Raw genomic sequence first — 19,156 nt, forward strand, 5'->3', positions numbered from 1 at the left:
TGGTCACCCTAGTGGGGAACCGGGAGCCTGGCTGGGAGATCTGCACCCAGAGTCTGGTCGGCTGCTGTGCGCCCAGTGGGCACAGCCAAATCTGAGTGGAGAGCCAGAAGCCTGGCGGCAGTCCAGCTAAGAGCAGGAAGTTGGGTTCCCCAAAGGGAGTGGTGAGCCCAGCAGCAGCCTGAGTTGGGAGCCTGGGTGACAGCCCGGCTTGGAGCAGAGACCGGGCAGCAGTCCAACTGGGGAGCCAGAAATTGACAAGAATGACAGCCAATAGATATAAGTAATGCAGTATCTACAGGATACTGCATCACCTTAACTACATCAACATAAGCGCTATGCCTCTCATGGAGTTACTATGTCAGTGTAGTAGGGCACTTACAATGGCAGGAGCAAGGCTGAAGTATGTACACTGACGTAATTAGGTCAACATAAACTGCCTTAAAATCAACCTAATGCTGTAGTATAGACCAGGCCTAAGGGAATAATTTAAAGACAATGAACACTAGAAAACTGAGGGCCTAATTTGACTGGCAAAATCTTTCTTACTGATGATGATGTGCAACCAGGGTGAATAAAAATCAATGATTTTTAAATAAATAAAATCAGATTTTTTTATTTAAATCAGGTTTTTCCCTCAAAAAGCACTTAATCAAAAAAATCCATCTAAAGATAAAGATACATTATAGCTCAACGATATCTCATCATGGAATAAGGATTATAAATTCAATATTTTCATGTAATGTTTAAGAAAAGTTTTGCAAACGAGTTCCAGTAGTTCATGGATTAGGGATCCAATCCTATGGGGCCCCAGGGGCTTCTGTATAGATTATTTAGGTTAAACTTTCTATCTACCCACTGGGACTCAGTGCTCAGTCTAGAAGATACCATCAGAGATGCTTAGTTTTGCAGTTCTCAAACTGTGGATGTGTCTCTCCAGAGATAATACAATTGTTAACAGCAAAAATGTTTTTAAATATATAGAGGTGAGAAATAACAGACCTCAACCCTATTGTCCCTCTGCAAATTTGCGTACACTGTGTACACAATCCCGTACTTCTTTCTAAAAGTGCAATGAATAGAAAATTGTTAAGGGCGGAATAGATCTGGACAAGGAGAAGAAGTCTGGAGATAAATGTGAGAAGGGAGGAACAGGCAGTAGAAACAAAAGTGAAACTGTTTGAGCAGCATATTCCAGAAGTCTTGAGGTCTTTCTGAGTGTAGCCTTCATTGATTTGAGACCTACCATACCATTCTTTCACTAGAAGGGAAAACCTATAATGGCAGCAGGCCGTAAAAGAGACCCAGTTTGGGAATAAGAACCATTCAAGAAATATATGTTAGCTGCTGATGTTTTGAAGGAAGTCACACCAGTGAACCGGTGGAAGTCACTTAAGTACTTGGATTCAGAGACTGTTGAAGTGATAATCTCACTTTTAACAGCAGTAGCTTCTTCTGCCAGTGTAGAAATAATATTTTCTTCCTTTGGACTAATTCATTCCAAATTGAGAAATCGTTTGGGACCTGAAAAAGGCAGGAAAGCTTGTTTTTACTTTTCCAGATTATGAACAAACAGGAAAATGAAAGTGAAGACGACTGAGTTAGCTGCAGAAGCCAATATTTTAAGTTTCTCATGTTGACTTGGCTGACATAGTCAATTAAATTTTTGTTTTTTAAAAAAATATTTAACAATTTTAGTTAATTTTAATAAAAACAAACCTGATTTAAAAAAACTTGTGTTTAACTAAATTCAAAAATTCATATGCTTGTTTTGTTAAAATATTATGTTTGCTGTTGAAGAAAAAAAATCCAGAATACTTAACGTTGTTGTTTTAGTTAAATAAAACAATTTAAATGTCTGTCTGCTGATGTTCTCCTCGTAATGTAGGAGCATTGCCAGCAGATTGAGGGACGTGATCATTCCTATCTATTCAGCATTGGTGAGGCATCATCCGGAGTACTATGTCCAGTTTTGGGCCCCACACTACAAGAAGGATGTGGAAAAATTTGAAAGAGTCCACTAGAGGGCAACAAAAATGATTAGGGGGCACATGACTTATGAGGAGAGGCTGAGGGAACTGGGGTTATTTAGTCTGCAGAAGAGAAGCATGAGGGGGGATTTGATAGCTGCTTTTAACTACCTGAAAGGGGGTTCCAAAGAGGATGGATCTAGACTGTTCTCCGTGGTAGCAGATGACAGAACAAGGAGTAATGGTCTCACATTGCAGTGGGGGAGGTTTAGATTGGATACTGGGGAAAAACTTTTTCACTAGGAGAGTGGTGAAGCACTGGAATGGGTTACCTAGGGAAATGGTAGAATCTCCTTCCCTAGAGGTTTTTAAGATCAGGCTTGATAAAGCCCCCGCTGGGATGATTTAGTTGGGGATTGATCCTGCTTTGATCAGGGGGTTGGACTAGATCACCTCTTGAGGTCCCTTCCAACCCTGATATTCTATTATTCTAATACAGCATGGCAAGAAAATCCTCCAATTATTAATGATTAATCTGTTGAATTGGAGATAGTTCACCTCCCAATGACTTCATAAATATCTACTTCATTTACCAAAGGTAAATGAAATAACCAAACAATCATTCATTTTCTGATATAGCTGTAAAACTAATCTGAAGAATTTTCAAAAATCACTTAAAAATGTATAGTGTGTAACTTCTAAAAATGAAACCCACATTTATCTCTGAGCTGTGAAGAATATGTATTAAGGTTATAACAACCAACAAGAATGCACTTTTATGCAGAAATCCATGATTAAATTGAGTCTTCCTGACTAGTGATTTAAATCAAATCCACCCTTTGTGCAACAAAAATCCATCTGCTTCCTAGAAAGAAGGGACAGCAGGAATAGCAATTGCAGAGGCCAGGAAGTATCTTTATACTTCTAAACTGTGCACTTTTGCACTAAAAATCTGAGACAATTAACATGGAACCCCCAAATGCTGTTTTTACATATACAATTTTGAGAGTACAACCACACCTTTTACAGAGTTGTGTATCATGGCATATTAGCAGCATGTGGAGTTCAGTGGAGACAGATGGGATAAAGTGTTGACTGTTTCCCTTTTTGTGGGGAGGGCAGATAAAAGATTGGGGTAGGAGTTTGGAGATTTAGAAGAGAAACAAGAAGTTCTTCAAATTGAAACAGTATTGGAAAAAAAAATGTTATTGCACCTGACCAGAAACCTCAGAAGCAGAAGTACAAATCTGGGGAACCTACTGGATTACCGAAGCAGTAATTGTTGCATGAAGATTACAGAATTTTTGTTTGGGGAAATTTACAGAGAAATTGGATTTCTCATTTTTATTTGGCTTCATCGGGGGCTTGTGTGTTGAATTTTAGTCTTTGTAGAGTAATATGGTTAAAAGGGTTTTTATTAGAAGATATATGGGAAATATAACCTGTCTTTGTTATGAGAGATGTAAGTGGTTTAACCATTAAGAGTAGGTTCCTCTAACTTTTAGGTATCACTCCCAGTGAAGCTATAAGAACAAAAAAATACAAGGGCCAAGACAAACAGCTGCTGGCTAGTAAATACAATAATATCAGGAGGAGATATGAAAATGTACAGTAGGTAACTTTATTAAGGTATCCCCTTTCTCTAAATTTAAAGAATTTCTCTGAAAATTGAGAAAGACAGATTCCATCCACCATTCTGGAGGCATACAACTGCTGTACAGGAGCCACATGCAAGTGACCATGAGAACATTCCCCTGGTACAGGCACAACATAGGGTTGGTATATTCTGCTCCCCCTCCCCCGCATTAGCCCTGGCATACAGGGCATGCTGGGGACATGGCCAGAGACAAATCAGGGGTGGGCCCATACTGGTACTAGGAGGATTCTGGGCAGCACTGCAGCCCAGGATGGGTTGCCATTACTTAGAGCAGCTAGGGACTACTATAATTTACACCAGAGGCCATTTCACTTCTCCGATGTGCAGCATTAAACCATACGAATGTGGAAATGGTATGTTTGGGGATTGTCATACACATTAATCAGATTCAGACAAGTTCAATAAGACATTCAAAGGACTATTAAAAAGATAGCCCAGATTCCTTCCCCCAACATGGGAAGGATTCAAACCCCTGCACCCTGCCCCTTCCCCTCCCACACACACCCCTCATTCATAACCACAAATTTAAAAATTTTATTAAAGTTAATGTTTAAAATCAAATTTACACAAGTTAAGAGGGAAGGTACTGTACATCTGGGGTTGCGCTTGGGTTACGGGGGATTGCGAGTATCGGTTACAAGGTTCACGAGGTACACACATACTACACTTGATCTCAACCAAAAGGCTGAAAGTGACTCTCCCCATTCCCACCTTTCTTCCTCCCTCCCCTTTCTCAACTGGCAGAAATGTGAATGACTCATTCATTTCAAATCACTGGTACACAGTGATCCTTGTAACGACTTAAATACATGTTTTTGATGTTTCCCCAAGTTTGCACTTCACTTCATATTGCAACCTGAAAAGCACTGAAGGTATGGCCCATTGCTTCTTGTAGTTCACATCTTTTTTTGTTGTTGTTTTTAAATTGATTGACACATTCAAACACATATTGAAACTTACTGAGCTCATCAACTCATCTCAGAGGCCCAGCACAGTCATCAGCTGGTCAAAATTTGGGCCCTGATCCTACAAGCTGATTTCTGCAGACCCTTAAGTCAATGGGCTCAGGGCTGTCCACTCAGATCAATTTGCAATAGTGGGGCTTTAACCATTATCTACTTGGATCTGACTCACAATGGCAATCTACAGGTTTATAGGCTTCGTATCCCAGAATCCCCTAAACCACACACTGATTTTTAAGTTAGTAAAAGTAACTTATTTGTATATATTTTAGGGTTTTATTAATGTTTAACATGGGAATCTGCACTTTTTCATCCAGTGAGATAGACAGCCTGTAGTAATATGAAACCACTTATCTCCTGCCAAAATCCATCTAGAGCTGCCCCACTAGTCCTGCCCCAGGAACACAAAAGACGTGTGTTCCTGAGACAGAACTGTTTCTGCTGAAGCAGCAGCAGCTTTGTTAAGCCAGAAGAACACTACTACAATTTGTTGGGATTTGTATTTTACAAAGGGAAGAAAAAGGAAATCACCTCCTAAACCCCTAGCTGCCTGGGTGAGGTTTGAGCAGTGCTGTCACTAATCTCTCTGGGAAAGGCATGGATCTGGTCTGCAGTTGGGGAAGGCATATGAATGAGAGGAAGAAAGGTAAATATTAGTGGGACTATCTTGCCTGCTGAAAGAAGCTCATCAAAAGCTCGCCAAACCCTTTGAGATAAAAAGTGTCACCTTCCCTGCCATCTGTCCCCTATGGGAGGGGGGTAGGGAGAAAGAAAAAGATCACACATCAGTAAAACACAGACATGAGCAAAAAGAACTTTTCCAAGTACACAGACAAGATGATAGTTCTTACTTCTAGGCTTCACTGGAGAACACTGGAGGCCTTCCAGGAAGCCATGATTAACAGTATTCTACTCCAAATGCTGGATTTCTGTCCAGAAATCATTATCACGAACCAACATAAAAACAAAGGAATCTGCTGTAGGTCATTTGGGGAAAACTGAAATTAAACTACAGTAAACGAGGCTCAATTGATGACACATCACTACTTCAATGAGGCTATTTGTAAAAGCATGACTGTGCAGAAAGTGAACAAGATTAAGAATTAATTACTTGCAGATCCTGGGCAAACTAGAAGGCGATCTGATTGCGTTCTGGAATAAATGGGTAGCAGAAACCTAAAGAAATTTATTGAATGTGCTCCTGCCCACCAAACTCTTCGGAATTAGCTCCATTCAGACCCAGACAGGCACTTTGTGAATCTCTCAATTTAGGAAATGATTCTCAAAAAAGTAGGGACTCATATTTTGGAGTTTTATTCAAGATAAATGTATCTAGTCTATAGACTAGAAATACTTGAAATAGGTACAAAAGCTGTATGCCCCTACATCTCTAGCAGAGAGAGAGAAAGAGAGAGTTGTTTTTTGTCATACATGTAGAGTGATCCTACAAACCCTTATTCACATGAATAGACCTTGGGGCAAGTGTCTTTCTGTCTGTCTCTGAAAGAGATGCATCATTTTCCTATATAAAGCCAATGCAACTAGTTGTACAAGTAAGGACTGAATCATATATGCATAAATACAGTATTCTGGTAAAAATGTAACTTAAGATGTGACAGAAACCCACATCTGATTAAATGTTTACTATGTGCACAGTTTTGAGGAGCTGTGAGGGAGTCAAAGTCATGGAATATATTGAAAAATCCTTTTCTCTGCTCAGCCTATGTCTCCATGGAACATCTACTATCAAAATTAATATTTGGTAGGTTTATGCGCAACAACAGTTTGCTTAATACACACGCAGTATTTGCCATTATCTCAGATGCCACTTCACAACTTACTCTCCCCCACCAAACAAGAGGGGAGCAGGCAAGCTACAATTTCCTTAAGTAGAGCAGCAGGTGTTGCCCCTTACTCAAGGATAAGCCTAAATGCTCCATCTAGCCCACACTAATATATTTAGGTCTGGATTCTTTGCGGAATAAGGTGCTACTCAATGTCAGTAAGGCTGGCAGAATCTGATCCTTACTTTGCACTGGCACAATAAACTATCTGCAGCTACACTGCAAAGGTTTCCTGAGTGATCAGAATCCTTACGTCCTGTGGAAAAAATGAAGCCGTTTTCCTAAAATCCTCAGCATTCTTAACATTCTGAACCTAAAAGTAAACTGAATTCTCTTGTTGCTCACGAAATCATGAACTGTTATAGGAAAAATCAGAGAATCCTGAACTCATTTTTTGGCAGGTACACAAGTGGCTCTTCTTTTTGATACCTGGAAACATTATAATTATCTTACAATATATGACTAAAATATAAAATTGTATATTTTTAAAAAAGGTCTTAAAACCACCATATAACAAAAAAATTGCCACTTGCTTACCCTACAAAGGTTAGCTCTATACTCTTTAGTGGGTGTAACATCATTAGCAGAGTTCATGCTTGAAAAACTCAGTGAGAGCTGGTACTCCATGACTGAGACACCTTAAACAGAAAAATGGTTAAGGTTAAAAATCATTTGTCCCCTGAATGCCTATTTCACCCTCGTTATTTGGGGGGCATTCAGCACGTGTAGTCCTATGGCTATTGTCTGTTAAGTTGCAAATACTTAGAAAACCTATCTCTAAAGAAAAAGCACAATCATACTATGCAGACAAAGGAAAGGAAACACAAAGGTAAAGGAAACTAAAGAAATGAGTCCTTAGAGCTGCAGAGATCTACTGAATCTTACTGCATGTGTATTTTCTCATGTATCATGTATTTTTTTTCCTGTCAGCAATAGCAATAAAAATATTGTTTAGAACATCCTCAGTGGAGGAACAAGCCTGACATGTTTTAATCTTAGACAGGAGCACCATCTTATAGCGATCTGATTCAACAGCTAGAGAACTGAAGAACAGCAGCAAGTGGAGCCAGGCCATATTTCAGCAACCTGCGAGCAATCAGTGTATTATCTTATTTTTTACAGCACTGATTCCTTTCATAGAGTGACAGGTGTTCTTAGAGTTAAGGAACCTTTTCCTGGTATCATACAGAAATGCTACATGCTGTGATTTATCACATCACTACTGTGGATGCAGGGATCAGTGCTCATTTTCTTGGATACACTTAGCTTTAAAAGGTGACTAGGAAAGAATCTGAAGAGAAAACAATTTGCAATCAGTACCATTTTAAGAGAATAGAGGCCTGATTCTCCTCTCTCACCAAGTTAACTCAACTGAGTCAGACCTTCTGATGCTTAAGCTGTTGTAGCTTTACTGAACTTGACAGAGCTAAGCCACTTTACTCCAGCAGAAGATCTGGCCCCTTGACATTAAAGAAGTTACTCCTGATTTACACTGGTGCGTGAAGAGAATCAAGTCCTGTTTGTGTAGAGTTATGCTTTATCTCAAAAATAGCTGCTTAAGATGTGCCCTAAATATGGTAGAAACAGATAGTTACACTGACAAAGCATACAACTGCGTTTGCAAAAAAGTGTGTGTTTACATATGCATTTTTAGCGCTCTGTAAAGAGGAGTGATAATTGTATTCTTGCAACTGTATAATTTACTAGCACAATTACCTGTTTGTTCCCATGTGTGCATACACTGTCTCTCTGTTAGGTACCTATTTTTAAAAATCTGGCTTAATAAACATATTCTAAACACAACCTAGTTATTTTCTTCTTTAGCTAGCTGCATGCTCCAATTGACTATGATAGGTCAGACATCAACATATAGCACACGGTGATGTCTCACAGAAAGGCTCAGTTATTAGTGACCTTGGATGACTACCTTAAAGATAAGACACTATAAAATTTAAATAAGCTATGTAGTGAATGCTTCCTTCTCCCCTTGATAATGCTTTTAGGGTGTCCAAGTAATATTTCATTGGTTATTAATATTTTCAGGTTACCTTTAACATAGTATCCAATTCCATCATATTGCAATGCAAGATTGCTGGATTTACTGTATCACAATCCAAATACTAACATAAGAACATAAGAATGGCCATAGGGGGTCAGACCAAGGGCCCATCCAGCCCAGCATCCTGTCTACCGACAGTGGCCAATGTGAGGTGCCTCAGAGGGAGAGAACCTAACAGGTAATGATCCAGTGATCTCTCTCCTGCCATCCATGTCCACCCTCTGACATACAGGGGTTAGGGACACCTTTTGTTACCCATCCTGGCTAATAGCCATTAATGGACTTAATCTCCATGAATTTATTTAGTTCTCTTTTAAACCCTGTTATAGTGCTAGCCTTCACAACCTCCTCAAGTAAGGAGTTCCATAGGTTGACTGTGTGCTGTGTGAAGAACTTCCTTTTATTTGTTTTAAACCTACTTCCCATTCATTTCATTTTGTGGCTTCTAGTTCTTATATTATAGGAACAAGCAAATAACTTTTCCTTATTCACTTTCTCCACACCACTCATGATTTTATATACTTCTATCATATCCCCCCTTAGTCTCTTTTTCAAGCTGAAAAGTCCTAGCCTCTTTAATCTTTCCTCAAATGGGACCTGTTCCAAGCCCCTAATCATTTTAGTTGCCCTTCTCTGAACCTTTTCTAATGCAAATATATCTTTTTTGAGATGAGACGACCACATTTGTATGAAGTATTCAAGATGTGGGCATACTATGGATTTATATAAGGGCAATAAGATATTCTCCATCTTATTCTCTATCCCTTTTTTAATGATTCCTAACATCCTGTTTGCATTTTTGACTGCTGCTGCACACTGCATGGACATCTTCAGAGAACTATCCACGATGACTCCAAGATCTCTTTCCTGATTAGTTGTAGCTAAAGTAGCCCCCATCATATTGTATGTATAGTTGGGGTTATTTTTTCCAATGTGCATTACTTTACATTTATCCACATTAAATTTCATTCGCCATTTTGTTGCCCAATCACTTCGTTTTGTGAGATCTTTTTGAAGTTACTGTAGAATGTCTAAAGTACTTTCCTTACCTTCAGACACTGGTCTCATTTTCACTATCACTGCTACCATCAAATTAACAAGACCACTGATATTAGGGGTAGTGTAATCAAGATACTCCTGTTCTAATAAATCACACACACTTTTTGTTATGTATTTCCTTTCATGAATCTCTTAAGAGGAAAACAAAGTATTACCAAAATTAACAGAATAATATTTAGTTTCACCAAAACAATATAAGCATCTCTCTAAAATGGTTTGCTCATACTACACAAAACTGTTGAGTCCACAGAAATTTTTTTCATTAGTTTGTACTGTCAACTGTGAGCCCAATATAGCTTATACAACTGCTTTTTCAGAAAAAGCAAAAACAAAAAACAAAAAAAACGTGGTGAATAAGATGTGTATATTTTATTTTCAGATAAGTCAACCAAAAGCAAAGGAATCAGCAAAGTCAGATCATGGAGTTCATACCTGAGCCCTTACAGCAATACAATTATTCAGCATGAAGGAAGCATAGAGTGCTGTTTACTTTTATTATGTTCCTTTTTCTCCTTCTCCTAGCAAAGAGATCTATTCACTCTTCTCCCATAATTCCTAAAGGACTTCCTTACTGCATACTTTAAGCAGTGAAAAGTCTCTGAATGCAGTTTAGCCATACACATTCTGTGCACTTCTGAAGAGTGTTAAGGTCTGACCAGTGAATAAAATCTCTGTACCATACATACTCCAAAGTGTCACACCCATTTCCTTGCCTCTTGTTCAGATGAAGGATTCACTCTTGGCTAATCTGACCCTATTCTGGAATACTAAGGATACTGATTATTATGGCTAGTCCCTCTGATGCGATGGGACTGCATTGACGTGATACATGTGCCTCCAATCTAAATTGCAGGTTTTGCTTCCTGATGTTCATATTGAGCTTTATCATTTTCCTTTTATTCACAGGCTAATTTCTGTAAATTAAACCTTTGCAAACGTACTTCCTTTATTCCACAGAGCTCAAATTCTTTGTTAGTTCAAAATTCATATTAAATCTCATCCTCTGGTTTCACTACTAGCTAAGATGTGTTTTGGGGATAGGCATCGGCGGTTCTTTGACTTCAACAGGAATTAAGCACACGATTAAAGTTAAATACTGTACGTGCTTAGGTACTTTGCTGAATCCAGGCCTTTTTGAGGGACAATCATGAGTTTGGCTTCACACAGAAGAACTTCCTGCAGAAAGTATAGTATCTGCATCATTATGCAGCTTGTCAAGTCAAACACATTAAACCTGCAAGAGGGCATAACGTCAACAAAAAAAAGCTACAGGCTAAGTGCAATGGACTGTTTATAATGAACTCTCTTGGCTATAAGCAGGAGTTCTAACCTGGCAGAATCAAAGCGTTCAGAGTACGAGTCGAACATGCATGGAAAAGGAAAGGGCAGTCTCTGGCCAGTCACTGGAAAAACTCCAAAATAAAATATAGCTCCTATATCTGTGTGCGCAGTGTTTTGGTCACGTGTTGTAGGACAGAACAGAGAGACGAAAGGTGGAGTGTGAAGAAAGACATAATATAGCTTCCAAATCTTTATAATTTTCTTGTCTCTGTCCTCCCAGCTTTCTGCAGTGTCACTATCCAAAACAAAAGTCAGGCCCTTCAGTTAGCAAGGTGCAGGAGCATCTGAGGTCTTTGGCAACCCTAAATGACAGGCAGCATTTTTCCATAAAAGAGTCCAAAGGATTTGTATCCATTTTTATTAGTATCTTTGGAAAAGTGCTCTTTTCGCAGATTAATACAAGTGATCATAAAATGGGATAAGTAGCTGTGATGAAGTGCATAACGATGAAATGTATTTCACATTGTCCAATATACTAATGAGGTTTTCTTAAGTCTTAAAAAACTTGCTGTGTTTCTCTATTCAAGCCTAAAATTGTGCCTTTGAAGAAAATACTACTCAATAATTCCTGCAATTGTTACTACTAGAAAAAGGGCGATGTATTTATTTCAAAGCTGCCTAAGAGAGCTAGATGTCCAACTTCCACTGAAAGCTTTTGAAACTCCCAGCCTTAATATTATGAAAAGAAAAGAACTATAATTTTTCCTTTCATAGACACTGTCCGTTTCAAGTTTCCACCAGCTTTGTACAAAATAGAAAAGGAAAAGTGCTGCATTAGGGGGGCTGTGTTGGTGGGCCTTGAGTGGGCCTGACTGGTATATAAGGGCAGTCAGCAGCGAACCAGCTGAGCGGCGAACAGCAGAGGCTAACAGCGGGAGTTTGCCTGGGAGTTCGCGTGGGGAGAGCGCACTGAGGCTTTCATCTGCAGGTTTCTCTGAGTAGTTCCTGCAACAGTTAAGGAAGCTCCTAAGAGGACGGTGATATGGAAGGTGAGCGATCAGCTGTTGTAACCTGCACAGGTTGTGCCAGGTTTGTCTTTCTTCCGCAGGACAGAAGCGACTTTGTCTGTACAAAGTGCAAGCTGGTCTCCATATTGGAGGAGAAGGTTCGAGGGCTGGAGAAACAAGTATCGACTCTGCGTTGCATAAGGGAAAATGAAGATTTCCTGGACAGACGTCAGGAGATGCTTCTACGGCCACAATGTTCTGAAGATTCAGAGCAGGCGCAGCAGGGACAGAAGGATTGTGAGGAGGTTTGGCAGCATGTGACCTCCAGAAGAAGAAAGAGGAGCATCCATGCACCAGCAATGGAGATACAGGTGAGCAATCGTTTCCATGTTCTCTCTACAGGCGCTAATGCGGAGAGTGGACTAGATGGCCCATCTGAGGGAAGGGAGCAGAAGGAGACTCCACCGATTGGAAGGCAAAAGATGCACTGTCCTAGGGATGGGGGTTCCACGACCACCACTCCCAAGAGGAGGAGGAGGGTGGTGGTGGTCGGGGACTCCCTCCTCAGGGGGACTGAGTCATCTATCTGCCGCCCTGACTGGGAAAACCGAGAGGTCTGCTGCTTGCCAGGAGCTAGGATACACGATGTGACGGAGAGACTGCCGAGACTCATCAAGCCCTCGGATCGCTACCCCTTCCTGCTTCTCCACGTGGGCACCAATGATACTGCCAAGAATGACCTTGAGCGGATCACTGCAGACTACGTGGCTCTGGGAAGAAGGATAAAGGAGTTTGAGGCGCAAGTGGTGTTCTCGTCCATCCTCCCTGTGCAAGGAAAAGGCCGGGGTAGAGACCGTCGAATCGTGGAAGTCAACGAATGGCTACGCAGGTGGTGTCGGAGAGAAGGCTTTGGATTCTTCGACCATGGGATGGTGTTCCAAGAAGAAGGCGTGCTAGGCAGAGACGGGCTCCACCTAACGAAGAGAGGGAAGAGCATCTTCGCCAGCAGGCTGGCTAACCTAGTGAGGAGGGCTTTAAACTAGGTTCACCGGGGGAAGGAGACCAAAGCCCTGAGGTAAGTGGGGAAATGGGATCCTGGGAGGAAGCACAAGCAGGAGAGCGCAAGAGGGGAGGACTCCTGTCTCATGCTGAGAAAGAGGGACGATCGATGAGTTATCTTAAGTGCCTATACACAAATGCAAGAAGCCTGGGAAACAAGCAGGGAGAACTGGAAGTCCTGGCACAGTCAGGGAACTATGATGTGATTGGAATAACAGAGACTTGGTGGGATAACTCACATGACTGGAGTACTGTCATGGATGGATATAAACTGTTCAGGAAGGACAGGCAGGGCAGAAAAGGTGGGGGAGTTGCGTTGTATGTAAGAGAGGCATATGACTGCTCAGAGCTCCGGTATGATACTGCAGAAAAACCTGAGAGTCTCTGGATAAAGTTGAGAAGTGGGAGCAACAAGGGTGATGTCGTGGTTGGAGTCTGCTATAGACCACCAGACCAGGGGGATGAGGTGGACGAGGCTTTCTTCTGGCAACTAGCAGAAGTTGCTAGATCGCAGGCCCTGGTTCTCATGGGAGACTTTAATCACCCTGATATCTGCTGGGAGAGCAATACAGCAGTGCACAGGCAATCCAGGAAATTTTTGGAAAGTGTAGGGGACAATTTCCTGGTGCAAGTGCTGGAGGAACCAACTAGGGGCAAAGCTTTTATTGACCTGCTGCTCACAAACAGGGAAGAACTAGTAGGGGAAGCAAAAGTGGATGGGAACCTGGGAGGCAGTGACCATGAGATGGTCGAGTTCAGGATCCTGACACAAGGAAGAAAGGAGAGCAGCAGAATACGGACCCTGGACTTCAGAAAAGCAGACTTTGACTCCCTCAGGGAACAGATGGGCAGGATCCCCTGGGAGAATAACATGAAGGGCAAAGGGGTCCAGGAGAGCTGGCTGTATTTTAAAGAATCCTTATTGAGGTTGCAGGAACAAACCATCCCGATGTGTAGAAAGAATAGTAAATATGGCAGGCGACCAGCTTGGCTAAACCGTGAAATCCTTGCTGATCTTAAACGCAAAAAAGAGGCTTATAAGAAGTGGAAGATTGGACAAATGACCAGGGAGGAGTATAAAAGTATTGCTCAGGTGTGCAGGAGTGAAATCAGGAAGGCCAAATCACACTTGGAGTTGCAGTTAGCAAGAGATGTTAAGAGTAACAAGAAGGGTTTCTTCAGGTATGTTAGCAACAAGAAGAAAATCAAGGAAAGTGTGGGCCCCTTACTGAATGAGGGAGGCAACCTAGTGACCGAGGATGTGGAAAAAGCTAATGTACTCAATGATTTTTTTGCCTCTGTCTTCACGCACAAGGTCAGCTCCCAGATTGCTGCACTGGGCAGTACAGCATGGGGAGAAGGTGACCAACCCTCTGTGGAGAAAGAAGTGGTTCGGGACTATTTAGAAAAACTGGACGTGCACAAGTCCATGGGGCCGGATGCGCTGCATCCGAGGGTGCTAAAGGAGTTGGCGGGTGAGATTGCAGAGCCATTAGCCATTATTTTTGAAAACTCATGGCGATCGGGGGAGGTCCCAGATGATTGGAAAAAGGCTAATGTAGTGCCCATCTTTAAAAAAGGGAAGAAGGAGGATCCGGGGAACTACAGGCCAGTCAGCCTCACCTCAGTCCCTGGAAAAATCATGGAGCAGGTCCTCAAGGAATCAATTATGAAACGTTTAGAGGAGAGGAAAGTGATCAGGAACAGTCAGCATGGATTCACGAAGGGGAAGTCGTGCCTGACTAACCTAATTGCCTTCTATGATGAGATAACTGGCTCTGTGGATGAGGGGAAAGCAGTGGATGTGTTATTTCTTGACTTTAGCAAAGCTTTTGATACTGTCTCCCACAGTATTCTTGCCACCAAGTTAAAGAAGTATGGGCTGGATGAATGGACTGTAAGGTGGATAGAAAGCTGGCTAGATCGTCGGGCTCAACGGGTAGTGATCAATGGCTCCATGTCTAGTTGGCAGCCGGTTTCAAGTGGAGTGCCCCAAGGGTCGGTCCTGGGGCCGGTTTTGTTTAATATCTTTATTAATGATCTGGAGGATGGTGTGGACTGCACTCTCAGCAAGTTTGCGGATGACACTAAACTAGGAGGCGTGGTAGATACACTAGAGGGTAGGGATCGGATACAGAGGGACCTAGACAAATTAGAGGATTGGGCAGAAAAAAAACCTGATGAGGTTCAACAAGAACAAGTGCAGAGTCCTGCACTTAGGACGGAAGAATCCCATGCACTGCTACAGACTAGGGACCGAATGGCTAGGTAGCAGTTCTGCTGAAAAGGACCTAGGGGTCACAGTGGACGAGAAGCTGGATATGAGTCAACAGTGTGCTCTTGTTGCCAAGAAGGCTAACGGCATTTTGGGCTGTATAAGTAGGGGCATTGCCAGCAGATAGAGGAACGTGATCGTTCTCCTTTATTCGACATTGGTGAGGCCTCATCTGGAATACTGTGTCCAGTTTTGGGCCCCACACTACAAGAAGGATGTGGAAAAATTGGAAAGAGTCCAGCGGAGGGCAACAAAAATGATTAGGGGTCTGGAGCACATGACTTATGAGGAGAGGCTGAGAGAACTGGGATTGTTTAGTCTCCAGAAGAGAAGAATGAGGGGGGATTTGATAGCAGCCTTCAACTACCTGAAGGGGGGTTCCAAAGAGGATGGAGCTCGGCTGTTCTCAGTGGTGGCAGATGACAGAACAAGGAGCAATGGTCTCAAGTTGCAGTGGGGGAGGTCCAGGTTGGATATCAGGAAAAACTATTTCACTAGGAGGGTGGTGAAACACTGGAATGCGTTACCTAGGGAGGTGGTGGAGTCTCCTTCCTTGGAGGTTTTTAAGGCCCGGCTTGACAAAGCCCTGGCTGGGATGATTTAGCTGGGAATTGGTCCTGCTTTGAGCAGGGGGTTGGACTAGATGACCTCTTGAGGTCCCTTCCAACTCTGATATTCTATGATTCTATGAAAAACCGGAACAGGAGCAGTGATGTGAGCTAACCCTACATATATAGTAATTCTCTATCACCACCATTAAGCCCTCCTTGTTCCATACCAATAGAGACTTTGCCTAAAAAGCAGAGTATCTTTTTTGTCTAAATCTATCTATGTATGTTAATATCATGACAGCTTGTCAAATGGCGGCAGTAACTGCTCTTAATTTGCCCCTGATCTGTGAAGTCCTAAGACAAAATTTTGTTGAGGTTGAGCATGTTTGAATATCTACACTAAAAAAAATAAATTATATGAAACTTTTGGTACCTGCTGTGGGGATATATTTTCAGAGCAATGTGAAGTGAGTGAGGTGTGTGGCTTTCAGTTACCTTACCTGAAGCCATCTGACTAAATTCCAATGCATCACAATGAAATTTTGCTCCCCCCCCGTATATAAAGTAATTCAGTAATTTACTGCTAGGCCACGACTACTCGCCAAGAGACAGGAAGAGAGATTTTGGAAAAAAAAATTTCCATTTACAGGAATAACTCTTCATTCAGAGTAATGATTGTATCTGGAATAACACAAATGAACAAACACGGGCAATGAGCAATGTGAATCTGTCTTCTATCTCCAAATGTGCACACCTCTCATTTTCAATATAGAAGTAATCTTGTTTTTTGCATACCAAAAATGTATTTAAATTTAGGTATCACAGTGAAAATATCACTTCAGATAAATTACTCAGTAATTCCAAATAATCCCTGAAATTGATCTCTCAGGTTAAAGCATTTCTGCCTGTTTCCTCACACCCCCCCCAAAGTGACAGATAGCAGGCTATAATCCCCAGCTGCAGATGAAAGCTCACCTTATTACAAAGTCATGGTTGTCAATCTCCTTTCCACATTCACTGTCCAGGAGGATGCCAGAATTGCCCACAACTGCACATGTTTTAAACCGACGGTTCTTCATTGGTGAAACTTCAGGAAGGAGGCTATGCAAATCCTGAGAAATGTTCAGGGTGCGACGTCTGTCTAGCACATAATGAATTACGTCTCCTGGCTTGAAGCTGCTTTTGACCACTGAGACATCTCTTTCAGCATCCAAAAATCGAAGAATATTCTTCCTATTTTGAAAGAAACAGGCAGACAGTATTCATTCCTCACAATCAGCTCATCTTTTAGTAATATGGTATAAAACATAGAACATAAGAGCATAAGGTTTCAGATTTTCATTCCCACAATATCAGACTATGCCATTTCACGTGCTATAAAATTATGTTAGGGCTCCATTAAAAACCCTTATGGTCTTGATTAAAAAATGTAATGTGACAAACAATTACTCAAAGACAGTCTAATCACTATATGTTAAAGAAGTAAGTGACTATGGAGTCAAGTTTTAAAAGTTGGACAGTGCATATGTGCGGTAACTGGTTTTGAGTAGTATTTTAGAAAACTATCTGGCATGTGTGTTAATGCACAGATTCCAGAATAAACTGTCATTCTATTTTATTAACAACCGGTAAGTTAAAAGATATTTACAAGGATTTGAATGTAGCCTCGTGTGTCAAAAATCAAGGAATGTACTAGCATGGGTCTCAGCCTTGGTCGAGTTGTCAGAGCTGGCAGCTAGATAAAACATTTTTTTTAACCTCTAAACTGAGCATCTCTGTCATGGAAATCAGAAGGAGATAAGTCTGGATTCCCCACAGTGTCTTTTTTTACAGATTTATTATCACACTGGAACTGCACTTTTAAAAGATTTGCAGAGTTCCTCTCATCACCATGTCCTTCAGTTTTAAGCACCAAGTTGGTATTATTATTCAGTGTGCTTGCACATGTATAACTGATTAGAATTTAGCACTTGTCTACACAGAGAAATTGCAGTTTTGTAACTTAAATCAGTTTAAGTTCAATTTAAGCCTTGTCTACACAAACTTGCAGTGGTTTCATTAAACAAGTTCAGTTGTACTGGTGCAAACCCTAATGTACACACTTATTTTGGTTTACTATTGGCTTATTTTGGTTGATCTTAAGTCAGTTAGGAACGGGTTTAAGATGAACCAAAATAAGCCACTATTAAACCAAGTTAAGAGTACCTTTGTGCAGACACTCAAAGATTTAAATCTGGTTTATGTCAGTTTAGCTTGCACCTCTGCAAGCCAAACAGCCAGGTTTAAACCAAGCTAAGAGTGTCCACAGCATAAGTTCCACCGTTTTAGCTACATCCGTTTTAAAACTACCAGTGCAACTGTACATGTAGACTGGGCCTTGGTAAACAATTTCCTTGATAATGAACAAGTTGGAAAAGATCTGGTCCACTCTGTCAGAGCCCAATTGTACAAATACTACCAGCTACAAATCCCGAATCAGCAAAGTATTTAAGCACACGTTTACGTCTCTCTATTCAGCTATGTACTTACGTTTGTTAATGGGACTACAGTACATGTCTAAAGTTAAGCAGGTGCTCAATGGAATGCGGAAGTGGGGTTAGAACTACACTGAGAGGGTCTGACCTGGCAAAGACATTAGCTTAACTCTTACTAAAGCTTATTAAAGATATAGATATAGATCTCTCTCATATATATATATAAATACACACACACACACACATACGCACCATCTGGAAGGCAGAAGAGGGCTCTTAATTTTACGACTGGTTATGGAAGAAGATTTAGTTAAAGCAGATTTGCTATCAATTAAATGGTGCTTTCTCTAAAAAGGTGTTCTACCTCAGCATTGGCTCTACAATTCTAACAGGAGAAAAAAAGCTGTAAAAGACGTATTTTTATCATTCAAGTCAGCAGATAAGACTCTGAATGCACAACAAGCATTTTGTTGAGTGTAAAAATAGCATTTTCTTATAGTCACTTTAAGGACTCTGCATTGCTAATCCTTAGAACAGAATCAATACTTACCAGGAAAACCATCCTGCTGCTTTAACTGCTGTACAAGCTATTTAGAAGCACCTACTGGGAAATGAAAGGGGGGAAATAATCTCCAGAGGTGAAGGGACAAAAACACAACATCATCATGTAGGCCAGTCAGCTACCCTGTGTCACTGCCTCAAGATACAAGAGAATGTCTGGTAATGAAACTGGTTACAAAACATTTGCTACACTGGAATTTACCTTAAAAGCCTAAGGGAAAGTGAAACATAGTAAGATGTGTTTCTAATGTTATCTCACATATCTTAAACCTAACTAAAATAAAGAGAAAACTTTTAAATTCTATGTTAGGGCTCTTGTGTATGTATGAAGTAGCATCAGAGCAAGGATATCTGATGATGTAGCATGCATGAGGGACCGAGAATAATGAAGCAGAATTTA

General features: G+C 41.1%; 1 protein-coding gene across 2 annotated transcripts in view; it reads right to left on the reverse strand.

Annotated features, from left to right (window-relative positions):
* ST8SIA4 (ST8 alpha-N-acetyl-neuraminide alpha-2,8-sialyltransferase 4) overlaps positions 1-19,156 on the reverse strand; it is a 98,900-nt gene that overhangs the window by 64,019 nt on the left and 15,725 nt on the right. For both annotated transcript variants that reach the window (XM_065599227.1, XM_065599228.1), the window contains exon 3: positions 16,697-16,954. In XM_065599227.1, coding sequence (XP_065455299.1) covers positions 16,697-16,954 — 258 coding nt within the window. The remainder of the gene's footprint in view (positions 1-16,696; positions 16,955-19,156) is intronic.

This window comes from Chrysemys picta, chromosome 6 (assembly GCF_011386835.1).
Source record: "Chrysemys picta bellii isolate R12L10 chromosome 6, ASM1138683v2, whole genome shotgun sequence".
Taxonomy (NCBI): Eukaryota; Metazoa; Chordata; order Testudines; family Emydidae; genus Chrysemys; species Chrysemys picta.